Source organism: Meriones unguiculatus, chromosome 16 (genome assembly GCF_030254825.1).
Source record: "Meriones unguiculatus strain TT.TT164.6M chromosome 16, Bangor_MerUng_6.1, whole genome shotgun sequence".
Taxonomy (NCBI): Eukaryota; Metazoa; Chordata; class Mammalia; order Rodentia; family Muridae; genus Meriones; species Meriones unguiculatus.
In genome coordinates this window covers 7,608,732-7,633,281 of record NC_083363.1, presented here as the reverse complement: position 1 = coordinate 7,633,281, position 24,550 = coordinate 7,608,732, and the positions used below count along the sequence as shown (strand labels likewise).

Sequence of the window (24,550 nt, the reverse complement as noted above, 5' to 3'; positions counted from 1 at the left end):
GTCCCTTTCTGGAGGAGCAGCACCACTGTCCAGGGAAATGTGTCACCCGCCCTCCGACACCATCCTTTCAGAGTCATGTGACAGGCTCTCTGAGACCTTCCTGACCTCAGCGTAGACAGATCTCCTGTCCTGAGGTCCTCCCAGACTGAGGCTGTGGCAGTTACAACCGGGTCACCTGCTGCGGGGTAGGGCGGGCCCCACAGCTGATTCATCGTTCCTGCCCTCTCTGCCAGCATGAGTGGGTGAGTGGGTAGGGCCTGGCAGAGTCCCTTGGAGCCTCTCTGGAAGGAAGGGGACATCTCTGCCTCTTGGCTGACTAACCCTGCCAGGTGCTTGAGTCTCCCAGGACCACCTTTGCCCTGTGGCAGTAGATGCTGACCTCTCACTGCAGACCACACTCAGAGAAGTTCCGGATGTCCCCTTGCTATAGTGCTGGTCCTCAGTGCCCAGTTGTCTCTTCTGGCCTGGCCAGGCTGCCTATGGCCTCACCCCCCACATCGGGTTTTATGAGGCTGCAAGAGTCCCCCACCCCGACCCTAGTGTTGCATGGACTTACTGGGTGCAGTGTGGCCAACCAGGCCGCCATAGTTGCCATCAACTAAGACACAGTCACATGACCCGACCCGGGTCAATTAGGTACCTACTTACTTATTTATCCACACACATTGCTTATCTGGCCACTCAGCCCCTGGCTTCTGTGTGGATTTGATGCAGCAGACACCAGGGGCCTTTTGAAGCTTAGATCGTGGCTGAGATCCAAGTCTCTCCCAGCAGGCCCTGCCCTCCACAGAATCCACGTCTTAGCTGAGGAGAACACTTCCCTTAGGTCACTAGCTGGCACCTGCTGTGTGCAAAGGGGAGTCCTGACATTGGGGTGCTCCAGTTTTCGAGAACCCCAAGATCATTTCCCACGGATCAATTAGCATTTCTGACGTATGAGTTGGGGTTTATAAGTTCCTGGGGGTCTCTGTCTCCTGAAGGACCCCAGACCAGAGTAAGCCACAGAGAACTGTGGCACATAGGACTCTCCGTTCTGTCCACCGTCACCTGTAAACACAGCAGACACCCGAGAGAAGCCAGTCACCTGGGGTGCAGGACGCTTTGGCGACTGTCTGTCCAGCCTGAGTTCTGTACGTTCCTGTGTTAGGTTTGACGTGCTTGTGTTGCATGGGCAATGAACGAAGCACAGAGCCCTGGCTGAGCTGTGTCCCATGTAGTTGCTGGCCCCCGCCAAACACTGAGAGTGAGCAGCCTCAGGCCAGACACTGAGCCTACATGTCCTAGCCTATCTGCCTGCAGGGTGGAGCCTCATCTCAGGGCGCTTAGGTTACCTCTGCACCCCTGTGGCCTCTGGAGTCTCTGAAAAACAAGATGGAGACTCCTAGGAGGTTTGAGTATTTTGCATTCCTTCTGAACTCTTGGACTTGGCTTTAGATGCTTTTTACATTTCAGTGAAACATAAAATGTAAATTATACCACTTGGCCACTTATTTGTTTATTGGGTTTTTTGTTGTTTTTTGTTGTTGTTTTTTTTTTTTTTGAGACAGGGTTTTTCTTTGTAGCCCTCACTGTCCTGGAACTCGCTCTGTAGACCGAGTAGGGCTGGCCTCAAACTCAGAGGTCCGATTGCCTTGGCCTCCTGAGTGCTGGGATTAAAGGTATGCACGACCACTGGCCCCTGGCCCCCTCCCCCAAAAAAAACACAGGGTTTTGCTGTGTAACTGGAGCTGTCCTTGACCTGATGACCCTCCTACCTTGGCCTCCTGAGTGCAGGGACTGAGATTATGGCAAGACCACGTCTGGCCACCTTTAACCATGGTTGAGGATACGGTTGCGCTGTATCCACCTCCAGAGCTTTCCCATCCCCCAACTGAAGGACTCTCTGTCCCATTAAACTCTCTGTCCCTCTCCATCCCCAGCCTTAGCCCTTGCCACTCCACTCTCTGCGTCTATGACACTGATGCTTTAGGGACCTCGTAGGAGTGGCATCACACAGTGGCCTCTTTGGACTGACTTATCACACCGAGCATGGCACCTTTGCTGCCCAGCCGTGTCGCAGGGTGGACTAGAATTCCCTTCCTCGATAAGCAGAACCTGTTCTGTTGTAGGAATTGTGTTGCTTCTCCACTTGTCCACAGATGGGCACTTGGGTTACTTCAACACTGTGCCGTGTGGACCCTTTCCACGGTGGCTTCATGCCTATCCCTCCTGTGCCTAGGGCTCAACTTATTTCATTCCGCTGTGCTTTGCCAATGGTTGTCCTCATGTGTATAAACCTCACTCTTTAAAAGGGATGAAGAGAAAGCAGTTGGTGGGAGGTGGATGGGACTCAGGAATTTTTTCACATCCCCCATCCTCCCGCTGTGGAGAATGTGGCAGAAAGAGCAGCCAGGTTCAGCCCACTGTCCTGCGGGGTCCTGTGCTCTTCCACCAGAAAAGCTGGCTGAGGGAGCCATCACACACCTTGCCGTCCTTCACCCACAGTCAGCAAGTGAGGAAGGGGCTGAGCCTCCCAGGGGCCCAAGAAGTCAAAACTGGCCTGTCATTTCTTGGCGTCCTGAGAAAGAAGTGCCAGACCCCACCTCAGCCTGTTTCTTTGGGGTCCACATGGGAGCCAGCCTCTGAGGTGTTTTCTCCTTGCTCATCTTTCCTTTCTTATTTGGTTTTGGGGACAGGCCTGGGAGAACATCCCGTCCCAAAGGACTCTTCTTAGTGACCTTGGAGGAATACTGTGGACGACGTTGAGGTTCAAGAGGATGATGGGATTATAGAACAGTCCTGGGACTAAGGGACTCACACAAAAAGCGGGGGCGGGGGAATGGGAGATGGAATGGGTATAGCAGACCAGTCTCTAGACACTCTACCTCCGGGGACACTTCACTAGCCCAGGGCCTGACTCTTGGGCATTCTCTCTGAGTGGAGGAGCCCGTGCTAGGGTCCCTGGAGCCTGGCAAAAACGGACTAGGCACCATCAGGATTGTGTCCGTCTCCAAGCCCCGCCCCTTTGGTCTCCCTATAACCCCAGCCTTTCTCACCGTCCTAGCTCTGGATTTGCCCCTGCTTTAGGTTTGCCCATCAAGAACCTTCTACATTCTATCCCGGCTCAGTGCTGTGTCTGGCTGAAGACTATCTTCCGGGTTGCTGGCCCCGAAACACAAGTGTGGGTCTCTGGTTTTCAGACTGGAGAGGACACATCTGCCATGCTATGCCCAGGCTATGACCCTCAGCCCTATTACACCATTGATGCAGCTGCTTCCGGGATGCTCATGGTGGCTCCAGACTTTTTGATCTGAGCACTAACACGGAGCCTTGGACCCTAGGCAATGCGCGTTTCCTCCGTGCCTGTCCTTTTCCTGTCTTCTGTGGCTTCCCTAGACTAGTCCACAGAGACAAAGCCAGCCTGACAGTGTGTGCTGAGGCCACTGGCTCTATTCCACGCTGCTGCACATCTTTGCATGGCTCCTGGCTGTCATGAGGTCCCTGTGTAGGATCTTCGGGGGGGGGGGGATGTGTGGTATGACAATAGCGTAGCCATTTTTACTAGCTGATCCAAGGATGTTTTCACCATCTCATGACACAAGTTGGTACATTTCTCCTTTAAACAAACAGCAACAATTCCTGATGCCATGGAAACCAGGTCAAAGAAAATGAGTATCCTTCTGCTGGCCAAGAAAAAAAAAATGCCTGTCAACCCCTGCAGCCTTCCTCACAGGCGGGAGCCTGGGTATCGCCTTGGTAACCCAGGCACAGGCCTCCACATGCGACATGGCCTGGCTGTTGGTTGACTGTCAGCCTCTGTCCCTTGACTACCAACGGCGTCTCCTGTGCCTGTTTTCATCTCTATGGAGTTCTGCATCTTTCCGGTTTCTGCTGCACATTTCCCAGAAAAGCCATTTTCCCCCTTCCCCGACCTCATTTCACTTTCATGATGTCGGTTACCTGTGGTCGTGGTCGGGAAATGCTTCATGGAAAATCTCTAGAAATAAATCATTGCACAACACCTGGGCACCAAAGGTGAAACCTCAGGCCACCTTGTCCCACCCTGTCCAAGACTTCACGAGTCAGTGTATCCGCCGTGTATACGACACCCACTCGTTTGCCTCACTGAGTTTCAAGGAGACTGGCTCAGAATTCCGGTGCTTGTGTTCAGGGGGCCCATGCCAAATCCCACATGACCACAATGTCTGTGTCACGTGCCTCACTTCATCGCATGCCAAGGGCCCACGGTCATGGAACGTCATCCTCATAAGAAAGGTGAGCACAGCCCAGTGATATTCGGGGAAGACAGATGACATTACAATAGCTTGTGTTTGATGCTTTCCGCTGTAGTTTGACTTGTCGATGTTAATCTCTTACTATGCCTAATTTATATGGCATAGTGTATATATATATGTATATATGTGTAGATATGTTCATATACACATACATATGTATATATATGTATGTGTACATATATGTGTATATGTATATGTACATGTATGTATGTGTGTGCATGTGTGTGTATGTACATATATATGTATGTGTACATATATGTATGTGTGTATATATAAGGCCCGTATAAGCAGAGAAACATGGCTCTGTGTTATACTGCTGTTATTACGGGCAAGCCTGTATATCTGTATGTACACCATGCTGCTTGATCTTGATCGTCAGCTTGGTGAGCTTTGGACTCACCGAGGAAATGACAGTTGCAGGCGTCTTTGGAGAGACTTAACTGAGAAGGGAAGCCCACCCTGAATATGGCAGCCCCAGGCCGTGGGCTGGTGTCTGAGACTGTATCAAAAGGGAAAGGGAAGGGAGCCAGCAAGTACCAGCATTTGTTTCTCTCTGCTTCCGACAGGAGACAGCATGGCTGGCCACCTCATGCTCAGAGCTAGAGCCCCACCACTCTGATGGACTGTAGCCTTAAGCTGAGCTTCACGAGAAACCCTCCCTTCCTTGCTTTTGTCGGGGATTTTGTGAGAGCAGCAAGGAAACAACCGATGCACACCCGCAGGGGAAATGGAGACACAGCTGTGTACACAGCATATCTGTGGCCTGGCACTTGGCTCGGTTTCAGAAAAAAGAAGGTCTTTTGTGCATGAAAAGAGACGGTTGTAATTTTATCTGAAAGACCCGTATGCTTAGGGGGCCATCATCTTCTCCCCACATCAAGCAGCTGGAATTGCTGGAGAACCATCCAGCAAACAAGGGGAAAGACAGACCCTGGCCCTTAAGTCTCTGACTGTCCCGTTGGGATGATCTTTCTGTGCACTGGGTAAAGGTTGTCCTTGTATTATTCAAATGCTGACTTCTGTAACCAGAGACTCGAGTACAGGTCAGACTTAGGTATTGTCATCTTTATGAATCATCTACGTAGGCTCAGTATTTGGTAAACATTTTTCTCCATCACCTTCTGATTGTCTGGATAAAGAGATGAACGACCTATAGCAAAGGCAGGACTTCCTGGCAGATAGAAGGTCTGGGAAAGAGGAGTAGGAAAAGGATTCAGTGAGGAAGAGGTAACAGCTGTGTGGCGGACCATAGATTAATATAAATGGGTTAGCATTGGTTATAAGAGCTAGTTGGGAACAAGACCAAGCTAAGGCCTAAAGCTGCTACAGATAAACATAAGTCTCCGTGTCATCATTCAGAGGTGGGGTGGACATAGAAAGTTCATAAGGTCTTACTATTCCTCCTCAGACCACGGAGGGTCTTACCGACAGATCGCTGTGGGTCCTCGCCTTTCGCAGGGTCTGAGCTGTGAGAAATGGCAAAGAATTGTTTTTACCTCTTAAGCTACTGGGCTCCCAGCTCTGGGCTCCCCCTCCCTCCCTTTCCCACCTTGCTTGCCAAGGTCAAAGCCCAGTTTCTTTGGCTTTCCATCCTCCCCACCATCCTTGTCAGCAATGCCCCAAGGCTGGGTAAACCTGAAGTGCCACACCTGCCCTCAAGCACCTCTGGAGGAGCCACACAAACATTGGGGCAACACACTGCAAACAGACACTTGGCCACACTCAAGGTCAATGACAGATTTTCCACCCTGACCTCAGAGCTTGTCCCAGGTCCCATACCCAGCTCAGAATTCACAGGGAAGAGGCAAATGTCTGCCTCCTGCCTGCAACCTCTGGCCCATGCCAGTGCCCACACCTCACCTCACAGGCAGTGTCCATCCAAGGCCTCTCTCCCTGCCAAGCCCTCAGTTACACTGTCCTGCATCATTAGCCTCTGCAAGCAGCTTGCTTAATGGTTTCCTGTCCCAAATGCCCATCTGTTTTTTAAATATATATTATTAGCTGTATGTGTATGGCTGTTTTGTCTGTGTGTTTATCAGCATCTCGTGTGTGCAGAGGTCAGGAGAAGGTGACGGATTCCCAGGAACTGAAGTTACTGTGAGCTGCCACCTAGGTGTTGGGAGTTGACAACAAGGCCCCCAGAAAGGGCAGCCGGTGCATTTAACCACCGAGCCATCTCTCAAGCTATTCAGTTGCCTGTCTTCTTAGAACCAATGCCTTGGAGAGAGGGTGTCTGTGGCATCCAACCCCAAGGCTTCCAACACCCAACAGTGCTGGCCCACAGTAGGTATCCCATGAGCCTTTGGGGACCGCCTGATACAGACTTCCTGACAGTGGAAATCATACTTGGGTTGTCCTGCTCCTTCTCACCTCGACCTTGGCAGGGAGTCTTCCTGTCTGTCACCATTTCTTGGCAGTCTCACTCGCGTTCTTACCCATGGCACCTAGCACAGCTCTTACAGATTGCAGAAAGCTGTATGTGTGTTTTCCAGATGACTAAAGAAAAAAAATAAAAAATAAATAGAGCAAAACCGGCAGCCTGCTGCGTGCGAGGCTGATGGATGAGAGGAGGAGAGCTGCTACGGAACATCTGTCGTGGGAGTCACGGTGCCCTGTGCAGCCCTGCAGAGAGCGCAGAGTGAAGAGCAAGGCCAGCTCGGGCCTGGGGCTTCCCAGGCTTTGCCATGTGGAAAGAGTCACTCCCTGTGCTGCTTGAACGTGCTGTTGTCGCAGCCCCCTCCCCAACCCAAATTTATATGTTGATGTTTGGTAGAGCTGAGGCTTTGGAGAGGTAATTGGGATGAGATGAGCTCATAGAGGAAGGGTCCCCTGACACCTTTAGTGGCTTTAGAGGAAGAGGAAGATACGGGGCCTGCGCTGGCACACTTGCTGCCTGAATCAAGTTACAATGACGCCACAGTGCAGGAAGAAGGCCCTGGAGGGAAGCCAGCATCCTGCTCTTGGACATCCCAGCCTTTAGAGCCGTCAGCCATATAAACTATAAACCATCCTCAGCGACCAAGGAAGCCTGGAGCAAGGCAGCTCCGGTCTCAGGCATTTTGTTATAAGCAACAAAAAACAGACTGACATTCCCCAGTTGCTTGGTACCTCTGATGGGACAGTGGAGAGCTGACCTTTAGAGACACAGCTCCCTTCCCCCTGAAGGAGACACAGAGGACTTCCTCCAGACATGCCTCCTGAGGGCAGGTAACCAGGCCCAAGCAGGTGTCAACGCTACAGTTCAGAAACACCTCCCCCAACTAGGTTCTGATGCTCCCGCTTTGGTCCTTGCTGACCCTCCTGGACACTGATCTCATCTTGTGCTCTGTCTCCAGCTGTCTCACGATTTTGTAGCACAGGTTAGGGACACAGGCATCCAAAGGCTTCACAGTCCTCGGGTTCGGAATAGGTTTGCTTGACCATCAAGCAAGACCATCAGGGGCAAGCACCCATGATGCCTCACTAGGGCTGGCAATGTAGCTCAGTGGTAAACCACTTACCACTTACTTTAAGGCCTGAGTTCCCAGAGAGTAAAATATATATATTTGTCACAACCTTTATTTATTGATGGGTGGGACTACAAAATTGTGTAGCCACACTGGTTAGTATGGAGGCACTTTCCATTGCTGTCATAAACACCCCAACCGAAAGCATCTTGGGGAGGAAGGGGTTTATTTTAGCCCATTATGAAGGGAAGGCAGGGCAGAGGCTAAGGCAGAGGCCATGGAGACTCCACACACCATCCAGTATGACCTACGCTGGGTGGGCTCCTCCCGTGTCAACTGTCTATCAAGAAGATGCTTGTGGGCGATCTGATGTTGGCATCTTCTCAATTAAGGTTCCCTCTTTCCAAATGCCTTTAGTTTGTGTCGAGTCAGCAAAAACTAACCAGCACAGGAGATTTCTAAAACAAGCAAACAAAACAAACAACGAGAACCCTAGAAATAGAACTATGAGATGACCCAGCCATACCGTTCCAAGAGAACATAGCACAGATGTTTTGTAAGGCCATGTTTCCGGCTGCACTGTTCCCAGCAGCTAGGAGGGGGAAGCGGCCTGGCTGTCCATCAGTGGGTGAACGGCTAAGGAAAATGTGGTCCATGTACACAGAGGAATTTCGTGCAGATGTGGAAAAGAAATGAATTCATGACATCTATAGCAAAATGAATAGAACTAAATATTCTCTTAAATGTCCTTGTTCAGAAAGACAAATACTTGCCTTCTCTCATATCTACATCCTGGACTTCATTTCTGTGTGTGTTAGAATTTAAAAAAGGTTTTTTATATGCCTGCTCTAGCCCCCAATTAATGAGATGGAAACCTGTTAGATTTATAATAAGCTCCAAGCACCATACCCGAGCTGTATGGATCTATTCTGACTCTTTTAGCCTGGCCTACTTCCCAGCCATGTGTCCTGTGACCGGTCCTCTAGTCTCACCCTGGCCGCCTCTGCTCCGTCCTTGTCCCCATGGTGACTTCTCCATAGTGACCTCCTCCTCATAGGCATGGCGATCATTTCCTTCTCCTCTCTGCACCACCCCCTTCTCTGGGACCCTCCAGATTGAGAAAGTCCCGCCTACTGTCTCCTCCGCCCAGTCATTGGCTCTTGAGCTTCTTTATTGGCCAATCAGAGATAGTTGGGGAATAATTCTTTCACATTGAGAAAGGAGATTCCTCAGTAGCAATGACACTACCCGAATCTGTTAGCATTTAGCTCTCTGCCAGTTCAGAATATACAGAGACACACCTTAATGCAATATGAATGAAAGTCACCTCTACATATGTGTGTGTCTATACGGAGTACAGGCCATCAAATGAGGTCTTCTGGGAAGGCTGGGGGGGGGGAGAGACAGTTAAAGAGAACACCTGAAATGTGGAAGAGAAAGGAAGATGCATGGAGAGAAAGGACTGGGGGAGGGGCAGGGGATGAGAAGACAGGAGGGACGAGAATAAGTAAGACAATGTATGAAAGCCTTATGGCGAAACCTATTGCTTCATGTGCAAATCTTACAAAAATTAATGAAAAATGAAATTCAAAAGACCCAAAAGTTGAAAAACTAATCAAGTTCCCCACTACAAACAGGAAGCCCAGTGCTCTGGAATTAAGGCCAGCTGGTCACGGGTGCTGGTCATGGATGCTTTTGAATCTGCTGTACACTGGGGTCGCCTCTCCAGAACTCAGATACTTCCCACTCTTGTTCCAGTGTCCCCAGGTCCTCCACCTCCCTCCAGGGGAGCTGAGGGGCTCAGCTTGCTTTGTTGTTTTGGTGATCTGTTAAGTGGTCCCTGCTGGCTGATCCGTCCTGAGAGGCAGGGGTCCCTGTCCAGGCCCACTCCAACAACAGTGATGCTCTAGCCAAGTGCTGCTGTGCAGGTCAGATGCTGTCAAGGTCAAGGCCAGGCAGCCTTTGGGTGGGCTTGCTCACTGAGCTCCTGGCCCATGACTGGGGATCCCTGGTCTTAGGCCCTCTCCCAGCTGTCTTCCCAAACCTAGGCTGTTACTCCTGCCTTAGCACACACAACAGTTTGTCAAAGTCCGGAAGTAAGGGGGAAGGGGACAAACAATCCAAGGCAAGGGGCCAGACTGAGGTAGCCCACTTTTCCTGACCACTTCAGAAGCCACCAGGCAGAAGCTCTACGAAACAACAGAACATGAAGCCAGAGGGACTCCCGTTCAGTACTGAGAGGAGCAGGCCAAGAAAGAAAGGTCCTGTCCAAGTCTTGATAATACAGGAAGCCACCCCTCTCCTGAGAGGGACACCAAGGTACCTCCAAGGGACAGACAGCTCAGAGTAGTAGGCCCATTCCTACTTAGTCTCAAAGTGGTGCAAAACTCCGCTCTCTGTGCATGTCGACTTAGGTCGTTGGAAAGGTAGGACCCTCGCACAGTCGTGCAATCATGAACACTGAAGGGTTCCGACAGAGCCTCCGGTCTCATGGTCCAAACAACAAAACCAACCTCCAGGGACCATCGCACCCCCGGGACAGGCGTGAGAATTCCAAATGAAAAAAGAAAGAGTGGTTCCCGTCTTCCAGTCAGAATGCTATTTCAAGAAGGTGCCTCACCGGCGAGGCACAGCGAGGCACAGGCCCTCCCTTGCTGTAGGTGAGGAATCCCTGAGTCATTTGCTCGCGTCTCTAGAAGCTCATGCCAGGTGTTCTCTACCTCCTCAAGTGCCAAAGCATTACCACAGAACTCGACCAAAGGTGCTGGAAGGATCAACGACACAGAACCGCCTGGGGCAGACGGGGTTCTAAGAGGGTGCCAGGTCCCAGGTGGGCCCAGGGGGCCTGTTCCTCCCCACCTTCTGTCTTTGTGGACAAGCTCCTCTTCTAGGACCTGGGAGGGGCAGATATGATGGCCACTGCTGGCACAGGACAGTTATGGGAGGTGGGCACTCAGGAGCAGCCAGATAGCAAGCAGACCTAGATCCAGGTTTGCCCCCGAGGCAGCACCCTCCATGGGGTCTAGACCCCAGGTTTTCCTTTGGTGCTGACTGAATGAAAATAAAGACATGACAGCGCTTTGGTGTGGTTGAAGAGAAGCTTTTTTATTGTAGGTATGAGGGAGGGAACATCCAGAGGCATCTAGAAGGGTCCAGACTGGGCATGGCCAGCACAGCCGACTAGGAGAGGAGACAGAGAAGGAAGAGCAAGAGAGGAAGTGAAGAAGACCAAGAGAAGAACAGAGCAGAGGAGACCAGAGGGAGGGAGAGAGACAGAGAGACACACAGAGAGAACAAAGCAAGGGAAGGAGGGCCAAGAGAAGAATCAAAATGGTTTGGTTATATAGGAATGAGAAGCTGAGAGGAGGGAACAGAGCTCAAGAGCTGATGAGATTTAGGGTACCGGGTGGTAGTGAGAGGTGCTGAGAGGAGCCAGCAGGTACAGTGAGAGAGACTGGTGGCCAGTGTCCTCTTTGATACATTACTAGGCACCTCCGTTAGCCATTTGTCCTTAGTTTCTTTGGGACCTAATGCTGAGGACGTGTTTGCAAACATCTCAGACCTTTTGAAAGGTCCTGGCTAGACTGAGGCCAGTGAGAGGACGAGCTGGGAAGGGAGGGCCGGTGAGGTGAGAACAAGGGGGCTTCTCACCTGGTTTCTTACCCTCTGTACAGTTCCCTCCTAGGAACAGAGCAGGTCGTTAGGACCCCCAGGGGTGAGGGGACCAGTGGTAAGCTGCCCCGAAGGGAGAAACTAAAAACACTCCCCCAAATCCTTGATTTGGGACAAATAAAGGGAGCACACCGAAAGACTAAAGGGACTTTGAGACGCCTTCAAGGATGAAGGTCCTTGAATGACCTTCAAAACACACTGGTCCCGGAAAGGCAATGCTGAGAATGGTGAAACCCTGCTGGGGCTGAGAGGTGTGGCAGCAGTAGCACGAGGGGGGGGGGGGTTGTGGCCTCCCTCAGGCCAGCCTGCACCACTCCCATCTGCCCCTAAATGCTTCCTCCCTTGAGGAGGTATACCTGCTCAGGAGCTGGTCTGTGAAGTGCTAGTTCTCTCTCACACAAGAAGCCACAGGGAAAGGATCCAGAGAAATTTATCCCCCAACGTCTGCCTTCCTAGCCTTGAAGAATCGTCTGTCCATGACTCTCATGTCTGCTGCCCCTTAGAACACGTCTTACTCTCTGATGAGGTGTGAAGCGCCAGCCCACCACAAATAAAAGGAGTCACACACTTGCCATTTTCCCTCTCCTCCACACTCCATCTCCCCTTTAATGGGCCCTGCTTCCGGCAGGCACTCTCAGGGTCAGTCCCAAGGTCCTAGGCGCCCTGTGTCCTATCTGTTGTCTGGAAGCAGCTTGGGGACAGACAGGGTGGGCCAACTGGCAGACAGCATCAGCCGCCAAGGGAGTGGGCAAAGTGCCCAGTCCTCCTAGGGCCCCACCTACCAGCCCTGAGTGGGGTGGAATGTTGGCAGGGGTTGGGTCCTTCCGCTGCCTGGGTCTGAAGCACCCTCCTATTCAACTGTCCCGGGACACTCAGGACCAGTGTGGTGGGCTAGTCTTGGAGGGGCTCCTTCAGGGCCATTAGAATATCTGGCTTTAACTTTCCAACTTGCTGATTATTTTGAGGGTTTTTGTTTGTTTGTTTTGTTTTTCTGTAACAAAAGTAGCTGGCGTTCAACTAACCGTTTCTTAGAGCCAGGCATTCCGGCAGCTGGCCGGCTCTGGGAAGAGGTGAAGGTCAAAGGGTAACCACTGCTGGCTGTACACCGAACGCCCGACATAGTTGGAGTGATCAGTCCAGAGCCATCAGCTCTACAGCCCCACGCCGAAAATCCCGTCCTGCTGCGTCCGAAGGGGTCAATGAGTACCCACGGGGCACCGTACCCGCCACGAGGCCCCGGGAGAACTGGTCCCCAAGCAGGCTCGGCCTCCTGGTCGGTGGGCCAGAGCAGTGTCGCCCGTGCCCGGCAGGGGGCGCCGACAGTCTCAGGCGGCCGCGGAGCCCGGCCCCTGACGTCACCGCCCGCGGTCGCCAAGGCGACGGCCTCAACGGCGCGCGCGTCAGAGCCTCCAGTCTCTTGGCAACCGCCCGATCTCCGCTCCCCCTCTGCCGGCTCTGGGCCGCGCGTCGCTCTGGCGTCAAAACGACGTCAATGGGCTGTGCCTGCCGCGGGGGGCGGGGCGGGGCGGGGCTTACGCTGGGCGGGGCGGGGCGGGGCGGGGCGGGGCGTTGCCGCGTGCGGCCGGCGGCGGCGGGGCGCTGACATGCGGCGCGGCCCGGGCGGCGGCGGCAGCGTTGGTGGCGGCGGCGCGAACTGCGGGCGCCGGAGCAGAGCGAACAGCCGAGCGGGTGGCGTCCTGGGTCGGGCGCACGGAGGGCGGCGGAGGTGAGCGGCGGCGCGGGTTCGGGTCCCCGCGGCCCGCAGGTGCGCGCGTGGGGTCGCTGGGCAGGACTCCAGCCTCGCGGGCTCCCCATTGTTGCGGGTCGGCGCCCGGAGGCGGGTCCGCGAGCACCGGATTGAGGAGCTTGTCCTGGGGAGCCAGGAGCGGGCGCTGGTGGACAGGAGCGCGGTGAAAGCCCGGGACCCCAGGGTGTCTCGGGACTGGCGTGGGGTCGACGGCGGGTGGACTGCTGGCGCGCGCGCCCGGCCGGGACCGGGGGTCGGAGGGCGCGTGCGTGGGGGCCCCGCGCTCAGGGAACCTGGGATCGTGGGGGCGCGCGCGTGGGGGCGCGGGCTGGGAGCCCGGGATCCGAGGGCTCTGGCTGGTGGGATCGTGGTAGAGGACTGCGTGCGTAGGGACTTGAGCCGGGGACACGGTGTCCAGGAATGAGCGAGTCGGGGTGCGAGCTGGGATCCAGGGTCGGGGGCCACTCCGCGGGCTGAAGGAATACGGGGTCGAGGACGCACGCGTGGGGGCCTGGCGGACACAGTTTCGGTGGCCACGTCGTGGAGGCTGGGGCTGGCGGGGGACCGAGCGGGGTCGGGCCGGCGTCGGCCGGTGCTGAGCGCACTCCTCGCTGACCTGCAGGTGCGGCCCGAAGCCATGGTGATCATGTCGGAGTTCAGCGCGGTCCCCTCAGGCACAGGCCAGGGCCAGCAGAAGCCCCTCCGGGTGGGCTTTTACGACGTGGAGCGGACCCTGGGCAAAGGCAATTTTGCGGTGGTTAAGCTGGCGCGGCACCGAGTCACCAAAACACAGGTGCGCGCGCGTGTTGTGTGTGTGTGTGGGGGGGGGGTACTAAATCCGGGGAGGGGGGGTGTTGGTGAGTGGATCCAGCCAGGGGGTGGACCCCTTTGCTGATTCAGTCCTGTAGAGTTGATTGTCACAATTGTAAACGATGGCAGTGTTTAGTCTGGTAAGGGGGGGGTGAAGCTTTGTATTCTGTTTCTGCATAATTTGTACAATTACTAGGGAGCAGCAAAGATAATAATGACCAGAACCACCCCCTCCCCGCCAAAAAATAAAAAGAGAAGGGGGAAAAAAAAACCAGAAATGAGTGGTTCCTTAGTAAGCACAAGGTTATTGGCCACTTTTTATTTTCTCCCCAATTTCTTGTGACCTTTTGAAGGCATCAAATGTTTGAGAAATTCATTTGCAGAAAAAAAAAAAAAAAAGTGCAAATGAGGTCTGTTTACCCCCTTTTCTTCTTAAAATCTGTAGGTTGCAATAAAGATAATTGACAAGACCCGCCTAGACTCTAGCAATCTGGAGAAGATCTACCGGGAGGTCCAGCTCATGAAACTCCTGAACCACCCGCACATAATCAAGCTGTACCAGGTGAGCCTGGGCGCCTCGCTGCTCCAAGGGCATGTGCATTGCTTTTCACGTGCCACACCCCGAGCCTGTGGTCCCTGAAGGTGGCCCGGCTTTCCGCTGCTGTGCAGGACCCGGGGGATGGGGGGTACCAAGTAAATGCACTGACCTCCCTTAGATTGTGTAGCTCTATTGATGGTTTTAGTCTCTTGCTCTGGGGTATACTCGCTTTCCTCTCGTTTTGTCTGGTATTGTGGTTTGTTGCAGTTTTGGAGGTGCCGAGATCTGTTGATGAGTCCTGTCATTGTGAGAATAGCCACATGTAGGCTCAGGCTTAGTGCAGAAGGACAAACTTGAGGGAAACTCGAAAGTTCCGCCTTTGCAGATGAGTACTAAATGTTTAAAAAAAAAAAAGCAGCAGCTGTTCTTTCCAGTTTCCCTTAATGTAGCTTTGTGATGGCAGTGGCCAGCCCTTGTCTCCGGGGAGTGTAACCGGTGGTGCCTGGGGAAGACAGGGTGATACTTTAACCCTAGGAACCTGACATTTAATCTCGGGTGAGAACGTGCCTCACCCGTTTGTCTGTTGGCTGCTCCCTGACAATCTTCCTCGATCTGCCTAGTGATAGATAAACCGCGGCTCCCGCTGCCACGGAATGGGTCTATGTGCAGAGGAGCCAGGCCTGGTGAATGATGCTGTGTGAGTCCCGTCGGTGGCCCTCAGAATCCCCGAGCGCCTGAGGTGACTACAGGCAACTGTGCAGCTGGGAAAGCTGTGTGTATGGTGCAGCAGGGGAGAGAACTGTAATTTAAAATTACCCCTGGCCGTCCTTCTCAGAACAAAGGCAGACAAGTCGCTGGAGCTCGTATTTGGCCTGTGGTGCTGGCTCCCTCCTGTCTCTAAGCACAGAGCCCGGGGCTGTGTGCTCAGGGGTCATGCAGTATTCCAGTTTTCATCTTTTAAGCTGTGCTCCAAGATAAGTTTCCTCCATGGCCAGTGCTTGGGAGAGGGGGCCGGTAAGATGCCTCCCCCGACCTTCGAAACAGGCCCACTCTTGTGCTCCTGCCCATAGACGCCAACCTTTGCTGCTTGCAGAACCTTCCTTTCCTCCCTGCCTTCCACTTGCCGACCAGGTCAAAGCTATGCCATGCGGAGGAAATGTTACCCGGGTGATGGTTGCCAGCATGGATATTTTAACTCCTGTCTTCAGTGGCTCAACTTTCAGGATTGGGTGGGCTGCTCTCCACACTGGTGTCCAGCATTCATTCCGCTGGCCTGGGCCCTGAGTCCTGCTGCGGCATCGTTCTCTCCTGTGGGTGGGAGCGGGGAGAGTTTGTTTGGCTCAATTTGTTGAGAATAGGGTCTTGCTGTGTTGCTGCTCCAGCTGGCACGCTGCTCTCTGTGTCTTGATGGCCTTCGACTTGTGGCAGTCCTCCTGCAGGAGTCTCCTGAGTGCTGGGAGTACAGATGTCTCCTGCCACACTTGGTTTATTTAGGGTTTTAAAAGGTTAAAAGATGTAGACTCTTAAGTTCATTTCCCTTTATCAAGAAGAGGAATAAGCAGTATTGTGGGGAGGTGACAGATAAATTTTTAGCCAAATTGCTATTTTTTTAATAACAACACTTTCTTAGTAAATTTATGACTCAAAAAGATTCTTTAAAATATCTTTTAAAGGAATAACAGTATGTCTTGAACCCAAAGAAATCTTTCTTTCTGTCAGGGTACATCCTCTTTCTCCCCCTGAAATGTTTTATTCATTTATTTGTATTGAGACAATTTCACTATGTAGACTGACCGTCCTGGAATGTGCTGTGTAGTCCAGGCTGGCCTTGAACTTCTGGCAGTTGTGCCTCTGCCTCCCTAGTGCTAGGATGACAGGTGTATGCTACCATACCTGGCTCCTCTGGAACATTTAAACAATACACGTACACGAGTGTCTTTTAATTTGTTTCAGAACCAAAAAGTTGAATTTTACTTTGTTGCTTAGTTACGGTTTAAATTTTTTTAGCTAACAAAGTTGGTCAATGAATGAACTCTGAAGGTGAATGTTGACGCTGGCCCTTACTGCTGACACATACCAAGCAATGCGCTGTACAAAGAGCAGTCCCTGTGTTCTTAAGGCTTAATGCCTCGTCAGGAAAGCAAGTAGGGGGTAGGATATTTGTATTGATCACTCAGTTTGCTTTTTTTTTTTTTTTTTTCTTGAATGACCATTTGTCCATGGGGCTTCTGAAAGGATGCTCCTAGGATTCTGACGTCCATGCCCTCCAGAGCTCCCAGGAGACATTGCAAGGCAAATGGCTTGCCCTGTATAGCTCTTGTTTGTGGCTCTTTCCCTTTTAAGAGCAGAGTTGCCAGGACAGACAGGACCAGGAGATGGTGGGGCGGAGGTGTTTATCCGAAGGCGTCTGAAGTTGTATCTCTCCCTGGATTATGTTTCTTTCCCCTCCGTCTCTCCTTCCTTAAATGATGGAAGCAGTTTCTTGGACAGGTCAAAGGTTGTTTGGGGTTCGGGTACATCCATGATGGCTTCCGTGTGATCCTTTCTCCTCGGCTTAAGTTTTTCCTTTTTGGTTGTTTCAGGTTATGGAGACAAAAGATATGCTATACATTGTCACAGAATTTGCGAAAAATGGAGAAATGTTCGGTGAGTCGCGTTCATTTTCACGTCAGGCGAAACCCGCCTTCTCTGTGGTTCTCCGTGTGTATCCCTGCCCGGCCCCCGGTCGTGGCAGGCTCAGCATCTTGGGGTGTGACTTTGTTTTATTGCCCCTCAGATTACCTGACCTCCAATGGGCACCTGAGCGAAAACGAGGCTAGGAAGAAGTTTTGGCAGATCCTGTCAGCGGTGGAGTACTGCCACAACCATCACATAGTGCACCGGGACCTCAAGACGGAGAACCTGCTGCTGGACAGCAACATGGACATCAAGCTGGCAGGCAAGACTACGTGGCTCGGGAGGCCCCGTGGGGTTTCCGGTGTGCCCTCCAGCGCAGCGCTGCTCGCCAGTCCCAGGCTGATGCCAGTGCCTCTTCCTCTGCCTCACAGATTTTGGATTTGGGAATTTCTACAAGCCAGGCGAGCCCCTGTCCACCTGGTGTGGGAGCCCCCCCTACGCAGCCCCTGAAGTCTTCGAGGGGAAGGAGTACGAAGGGCCCCAGCTGGACATCTGGGTAAGAGCCCCTTTTGGACCCTGCCGCCTGTTTACCCGATCCCTGGAGCCGGCAAGCCCAGCACCAACCAACGCTGCTCTCCGGTCATTCACAGAGCCTCGGCGTGGTGCTGTACGTCCTCGTTTGCGGCTCCCTCCCCTTTGACGGACCCAACCTGCCGACCCTGAGGCAGCGGGTGTTGGAGGGTCGCTTCCGCATCCCCTTCTTCATGTCTCAAGGTGGGTGGGCGTGGAGCTGGGCCGCCCTGGCTCCTGTAGGGGAGTGGTGGTGGGTGGGTCTGGCGGTGCCTGCCCAGCCGTCTTAGCAAGTCTGGACTTAGGTCCAGGCGATCAGGCTGTAAGAGAAACTCAACCCACAGTTGCTTTCCCGCTGCCCTCCTCACAGCATGGGCAAGAGCCCCCCCCACAGTTGTGTCCTGTTAGTCTCATCTCTGCAGTGCCCCCACACCTTCAGGCACAACAGTGCCAGCCCCTCTCACACACATAAGCCTTTCCGTTTTATAAAGATGCCTTAACCTCATGTGTGCCAGGAAAGGAGGGAGAGTCTGAATGGTTTCCCACAGGGGACATTTAGAAAGAGTAGAGTGTGTCCCCTGGGTCTGGTCCCCCACTCGGTGGCTCTTCTCCACAGCAGGGGGAAGACTGTAGGGGCAGCTCCACATGTCCTGGCTATCCACGGGGGTGGTTTTCATGGGGGTGGGTGGGGATAAGCCCCCCAGTCCAGCACCCCTGTCCTCAGTGTGCGACCTTCACCTCCACAGACTGTGAGACACTCATCCGACGCATGCTGGTCGTGGACCCCGCCAAGCGCATCACCATCGCTCAGATCCGCCAGCACCGGTGGATGCAGGCCGACCCCACCCTCCTGCAGCAGGACGACCCCGCCTTCTCCATGCAGGGCTACACCTCCAACCTGGGCGACTACAACGAGCAGGTGCTGGGTATCATGCTGGCCCTGGGCATCGACCGGCAGAGGACGATTGAGGTGAGCGCTCAACGCTTAGCCCTGACTAGGCCTCACGTCCTGGGGTGGCGACAGGATGGGCTTTCTCGGGCAAAGCAGGCCTGTAGGATTAAAATGGGAGTACAGTCTAATTTAAGGGCCGCTTGTCCCCTTCTCTAAGGCTATTCTTGGCCCCCTAAAAGTTAGCTGGGGACAGTCCCGTAGACAAGCCTAGTGGCCAGGGAAGCCGGGGCCCTGGTCTGACCCATGGTTCCTGCTCCCCAGTCCCTGCAGAACAGTAGCTACAACCACTTCGCTGCCATTTACTACCTCCTCCTGGAACGCCTCAAGGAGCACCGAAGCACCCAGCCCTCATCCCGGCCCGGCCCTGTACCTCCCAGACAGCCCAGGATCCGAAGCTCGGACCTCAGCAGTCTGGAGGTGAGGAAGAGCTCCTACCCAAAGCCCTGTTCAGTCCCCTCAGAGCCAGCAGCCCCTTGCTTAGTTAGACATGGCGCTGACTCTCAGGGCAGGCCCCTGGACCTCACTGCACCCCCAGCTGTGCTTCAGCCACAGGCTGTGGGAAAAAGAGGGGCTTTGGGGATCAGGGGACTGCACTCTAGGCCAGGCCCTGCCCTGCCCTTCAGACTCTCATTCCTAGCACCCGGTCCTGGCCACCTGCACATGCTTATGGTCATAGATGAAGGCCCCAGATCCCGAACCCCAAGCCCATTCGGCTAGCTTCTGGCCTTTGTCGGTTTCATCTGCAGAACCAGCTTGCTGCCACGGAGAGTTGACCGTGGAATCACTTCCTAACAATTCCTCCCTCCTCTCTGGCCCCAGGTGCCTCAAGAAATTCTCCCGTGTGACCCTTTCCGGCCCTCTCTGCTGTGTCCGCAGCCCCAGGTCTTGGCTCAGTCTGTCCTGCAGGCCGAGATGGACTGTGACCTGCACAGCTCCCTTCAGGTGTGTGGTTGCTGGTCCCTCGTGGGTGACTCACCCTTTCCTGGTGGCTGTGTTCCATCAGTCTTAGGGCTCTGGAAGTTACCGGCCTCTGTCCCTCTCCTGCAGCCCTTATTCTTCCCTGTGGATACCAACTGCAGCGGAGCATTCCGGCACCGTTCCGTCTCCCCCAGCAGCCTGCTGGACACAGCCATCAGTGAGGAGGCCAGGCAGGGTCCCGGTCTGGAGGAGGAGCAGGAGGTCCAGGAACCGCTGCCTGGCAGCACAGGCCGGAGGCACACGCTGGCTGAAGTCTCCACCCATTTCTCCCCACTCAACCCTCCTTGTAAGTCCCAGTACCCGGCATGCGGGTTGAGGGTCAAGTCCAAGTTGAATTCACTTCAAGTGGGCTCTTTGCCTGGCACACTCCTCCAGTTAAAGGTTTTTGTTGTTGGTTTTTCAGTGACCCTGTGGTTCATCCTTGGGCATGCATGTACCTTTCTCAGTGACAGGCCACCCCTTGGCTGCCCAGGCACTGGAGGGCCTCTTCCTGTCCTGGGGTCTAAGTGATGCTGTTAGCCTTTCATCTGTGCTTGCATCCATGGGCTTATTTTATATCCAGGGCTGCTGGACTCTGCTGGCCCAGAATACCATACTAGCAGGCCCCCTCAGGGCCACTGGACCCTGGTGGCCCAGAATACCACTACTACTGGCCCCCTCACTAGCAGGGTGTGAACCCCATCCCTCAGGCTGTACTCTGGGGTATGAGGTCTCCTTCTCAGGCAGCTGATCTTCCCACAGGCATAATCGTCTCCTCCTCTGCCACAGCGAGTCCCTCAGAAGGAACTAGCTCTGACAGCTGCCTCCCCTTCTCTGCAAGTGAAGGTCCTGCAGGGCTTGGTGGCGGCCTGGCCACCCCAGGGCTGCTGGGCACCAGCTCTCCAGTCAGATTGGCCTCCCCTTTCCTGGGGTCACAGTCGGCCACCCCTGTGCTACAGGCTCAGGCAGGTCTGGGCACAGCTGTCCTACTTCCTGTCAGCTTCCAGGAGGGACGGAGAGCGTCAGATACCTCACTCACTCAAGGTAAGTGCTGCTGCCCATCCCTCCTGCCCCAGGTAGTGCTGCTGTCATGGCAGGCCGTCTCTGTTCTTGGTGGAAGTTCTGCCCCAGCCCCAGCATGAGCAGGACCATCAGTGCCCTTTAGACAGAATGGAGGCTCCACCCCAGTTCTAGGCAGCCTGTCTTACAGGGTGGACTCAGACCTGGCCCTGAGTGTGAAGGGCAACCATTTGGGGCAACAACTCCTGCCTGGCAGGAGAGCGAGGGCCAAGGAGAGACTCTTGACATAAGCGGTCCCATTCTGTGTCACTCAGGGTCAGGGGTAGCTGTGAGGCCCCCTCTGTACAGACAGAGCCTGGGAGCCTGTCAGTCCTGGGAGCCTCCAGAGCCGAGTGCACTGCACACACCCTCCTCCATAGCATAGTACCTAGACACACCTGTCCTATTGTGGGAGGGACTACAGCCCCAGACCTGCAAAGAAGGCTGGCCATGGAGGAGGCGTGGATGTTGGACTCAGGAGCTGGCACTTGCCAGGCCCCATTGGGAACCTCGGCCATAGCTGCCCGGCTATCCTTTCCTTCCCTCCACCTCAGGGCATGGCAACTCCAGCAGGCTGAAGGCTGTTGGCCGTAACCTAGAGCCAGGCCTGCTAACCTCTGCTCTTGTCTCCACAGGGCTGAAGGCCTTCCGGCAGCAGCTGAGAAAGAATGCGAGGACCAAGGGGTTCCTGGGACTGAACAAGATCAAAGGGCTGGCGCGCCAGGTGTGCCAGTCCTCCATCCGTGCTTCCCGGGGAGGCATGAGTACCTTCCACACCCCGGCCCCCAGCTCAAGCCTGCAAGGCTGCACAGCCAGCAGCCGGGAGGGCAGGAGCCTGCTCGAGGAGGTGCTGCACCAGCAGAGGTAGGCCTGCCACGCCCTTCCTGTGCTCTTCACCCTTTCTTTTAAGGAGCTGGTGAAGCAGGCATCCCCCCCTTCCCTGTGTGCTGGGACGTCCCCTGTCATGTGGCCCCTCGGTGAGGTCCCTGCAGCCTGGGACCTCGGTTGTCCAGGATAGAGCGAGGAGAGGCAGTGGGCAGGTTTGGTAACCTTCTGTGGGTGGAGGGCCGTGATGACCAAGACTCTCCTGTTGAGCTGGCATCTCTGCTCAGGAATGTGTCACACCACACGCAAAGCTGTGTGAAAGCTCGTCTGCCAAGAGCAGCTCTGAGGTGGGCGGGACCCACCTGGGCAGTGTGGAAACCGGAGCGCTTCTAGGCAGAGCCAACAGAGTGACCTCTTCCCTCCCCGTCTCTCTGTTCTTCAGGCTGCTCCAGTTACAGCACCATTCAGTCACCTCATCCGGCTGCCAGCAGGGCCCCCAGCCATCCCCTGTCCCATACGTGCTCGCGCCCTGTGATGGCCTCCTCATGTCTGGGATCCCACTGCTGCCAGCACCCCTCCTCCAGGCTGGCATGTCCCCCGTGGCATCTGCTGCACAGCTCCTGGATGCCCACTTGCACATCAGTGCTGGCCCAGTGGCCCTACCCACCGGGCCCCTGCCACAGTGCCTCACCAGGCTGGCCCCAAGCTGTGATCCTGCTGGGCTGCCCCAGGGGGACTGTGAGATGGAGGACCTGACCTCTGGCCAGCGGGGGACATTTGTCCTGGTACAGTGAGTGGGGGTGGCTCTGCCTGCCGCACCCCGCCGTGGCCGACTGACTCTTCCAAGCAATAATTTCAGAGTATGTGAAGATGGTTTCGGACTCAAAGCCAAGAAATTTCTAGACGTGAAACAAGCAATATGTTTGGTGTATGGGCTTTTTAGGAAATTTTTTTTTTGTTGGTTTTTTTTTTGTTGTTGTTGTTGTTTTTTGTTTTTCCTTGCACTGAGTGACCTCAATGGTGAGTAGGGACTGAAGCTTTCTGAAGAAAAATAATAATTGAGGGTGTGTCATACAGGCGGGTGGATGGGAGGGGTAGCGGGGTGAGAGGAGAAACCCATGCAGCTGGGGTGAAGAAGAGGGGGGCCACGCTGCTCAGGGACCTACACTCCCGCTGTCAGTTCATCGCTGTAACGCGGCGAGCTTGGTCACCCCTGGAGGGGAGCGGCACCGAGTGTGGCACATACCCGTGTGTTGGCTGTCACTGTCCTGGGCTTGGGTTCACAGCTCTCCACTTCTGAAATGCTTGTGCTTTAACAAAAACTGTGAACTTGCTGCTTTCCGAGTAGGACCGGCCTAGGGGAAGGCCAGGCGCAGAATCTGGATTTTTTTTTTTTTTTCCTGTCAGCCCGTGGACGGCCCCGTCGTAACGTAGCTTGAGCTTTGTAGCTAGCTGCTCGAGTCAGTTTGCCAGGCTTATTCAGAGGACTGGAAGGGGTTTAGGACCTGCAGGTAGGAGCTCTGTCCCATGGTCGCTCGGCCCAGAGCCCCTCACACCTCAAGAAAGCCGGGAAGTTCCTTCCTGCCGCCTCTCTCGACTCCGCTGCTAATTATCAGATTTTTACGCATTTCATTATCAGGGTCCAACAAGAACACCTGACTTGGGGAAATTGTGCAATACCAAGGGGCTGTGACCAAGAGGGGTCCAGTCAGCCAGCGGGCATCTTGTTTATAACCACCTGCCCTTGGTCTGGAACCCAGGCCTGGGCTCGGTCTGGCTCGCATTCCAGGAATATGAGAAGTACAGTTCAGTGTTTGTAAAGTTTCTTTTTTAAGCAAATACTGTATATGTATATAAATAGGAGACAGTACTTATTTTTTCTATTTTGTAGACACTCTTGCGTTCCTGGCTTAACTCTCCCTTGGTCACATTAAGATGTGTCCCCATCTGCACCACCCTTGTGTTGAAGGGGCTGCAGGCTGCCCACCCCCAGCACACGGTAGAGGGGTCAGGGAGTGGCCCCACCTGACCAGTCTACCTCGGCAGGTCAGTCCAGGCACAGCTCTGCCATCCGAAAACCTCTGGAAGGAACCAGGGGCGTCACCCCCTCCCACCCATTCTATGTCAGGCGGCTGTCCCTCTGCCTCCCGGGCGACTTCCACTGTGGCATGCCACCACCTCAGTATTAACCTGAGGTCATTAAGGGAGAGGAAAGGAGGCACTTCTAAAAGCCAAAGATTGACTGAGTTACCTGAGGCCAAGAAGAGGCTGCTGTGCTCAGCCTGACGTCACAGCGTGGTCCTCCCCGTTGGCCCCGTGGCCCCGTCTTACACCGCTTACTCGAAAGACCGTTCTGGGTCAGAACTGGTGCCCTCCACAGAACAAGCCAAAAAGTGTCCCTCCTGCCGACCTGATGTGTGGATTGGGGAAGTACCCCAGTATCCTGGGCTGCCAGCCCTCGTCTCCCTCAGTTCCTGTCTGGATACCACAGATCAAAGGCCTGGGCACTGCTGTGTGTCAGAAGCGACAAGCACTTTACTTTCTGGCAGTTTTTGTGTCTTCTAGTTGCTGTCAACCCTTCCTGGGGGACAGTAACGTCATGGTTTTTAGTTCTCGTTTTTTTTTTTTTTTTTTTTTTGGCGTGTGTGGTGTGTTTTTGTAGATCCTCACAGCCCCGTCCTGGACTGTAATGGAATCGCCTATTTAAAGACACTACGTGATCTCAGATGTATATATAATGTTTTTTTTTAATTTGTTTGTTTTTTTTTACTATGATGGAATTGTTTCATTTCTCATGCTAATGTGAGAAACGTATGCCAAATGATTAGTTTGATGTATGTTTTTTTAATTTAATATTTAAATAAAATATTTGGGGGGAAACCTTGACTTTCCATTGGTTTACCTCTGGGAGTGCATTCCTTTGAGACACTGTTAGGAGGCCCCAGAGGCCTGGGGACTGTTGTCTGCAGCAGGCAGAGCTGTGCAGGACTGCCACAGTGGCCTGTCTTAGCACAGGGTCAACAGCAGGCATTTCTTTCCCATGGCCATTACCCTCTTTTGCCTCCCTTCTTCCTCCAAACGTTC

General features: G+C 54.0%; 1 protein-coding gene across 1 annotated transcript; it reads left to right on the top strand.

Annotated features, from left to right (window-relative positions):
* The first annotated feature begins 12,966 nt into the window (after window positions 1-12,966).
* On the top strand, window positions 12,967-24,346 carry Sik1 (salt inducible kinase 1). The gene is made up of 14 exons (XM_021645161.2): window positions 12,967-13,118; window positions 13,762-13,932; window positions 14,395-14,511; window positions 17,070-17,133; window positions 17,264-17,425; window positions 17,535-17,659; window positions 17,754-17,877; window positions 18,420-18,643; window positions 18,887-19,042; window positions 19,445-19,567; window positions 19,673-19,889; window positions 20,345-20,626; window positions 21,277-21,505; window positions 21,909-24,346. Exons 2-14 carry the CDS (start codon window positions 13,777-13,779, stop codon window positions 22,258-22,260), a joined length of 2,331 nt encoding a protein of 776 aa, XP_021500836.1. The 5' UTR covers window positions 12,967-13,118; window positions 13,762-13,776; the 3' UTR covers window positions 22,261-24,346.
* Window positions 24,347-24,550: the final 204 nt, after the last annotated feature.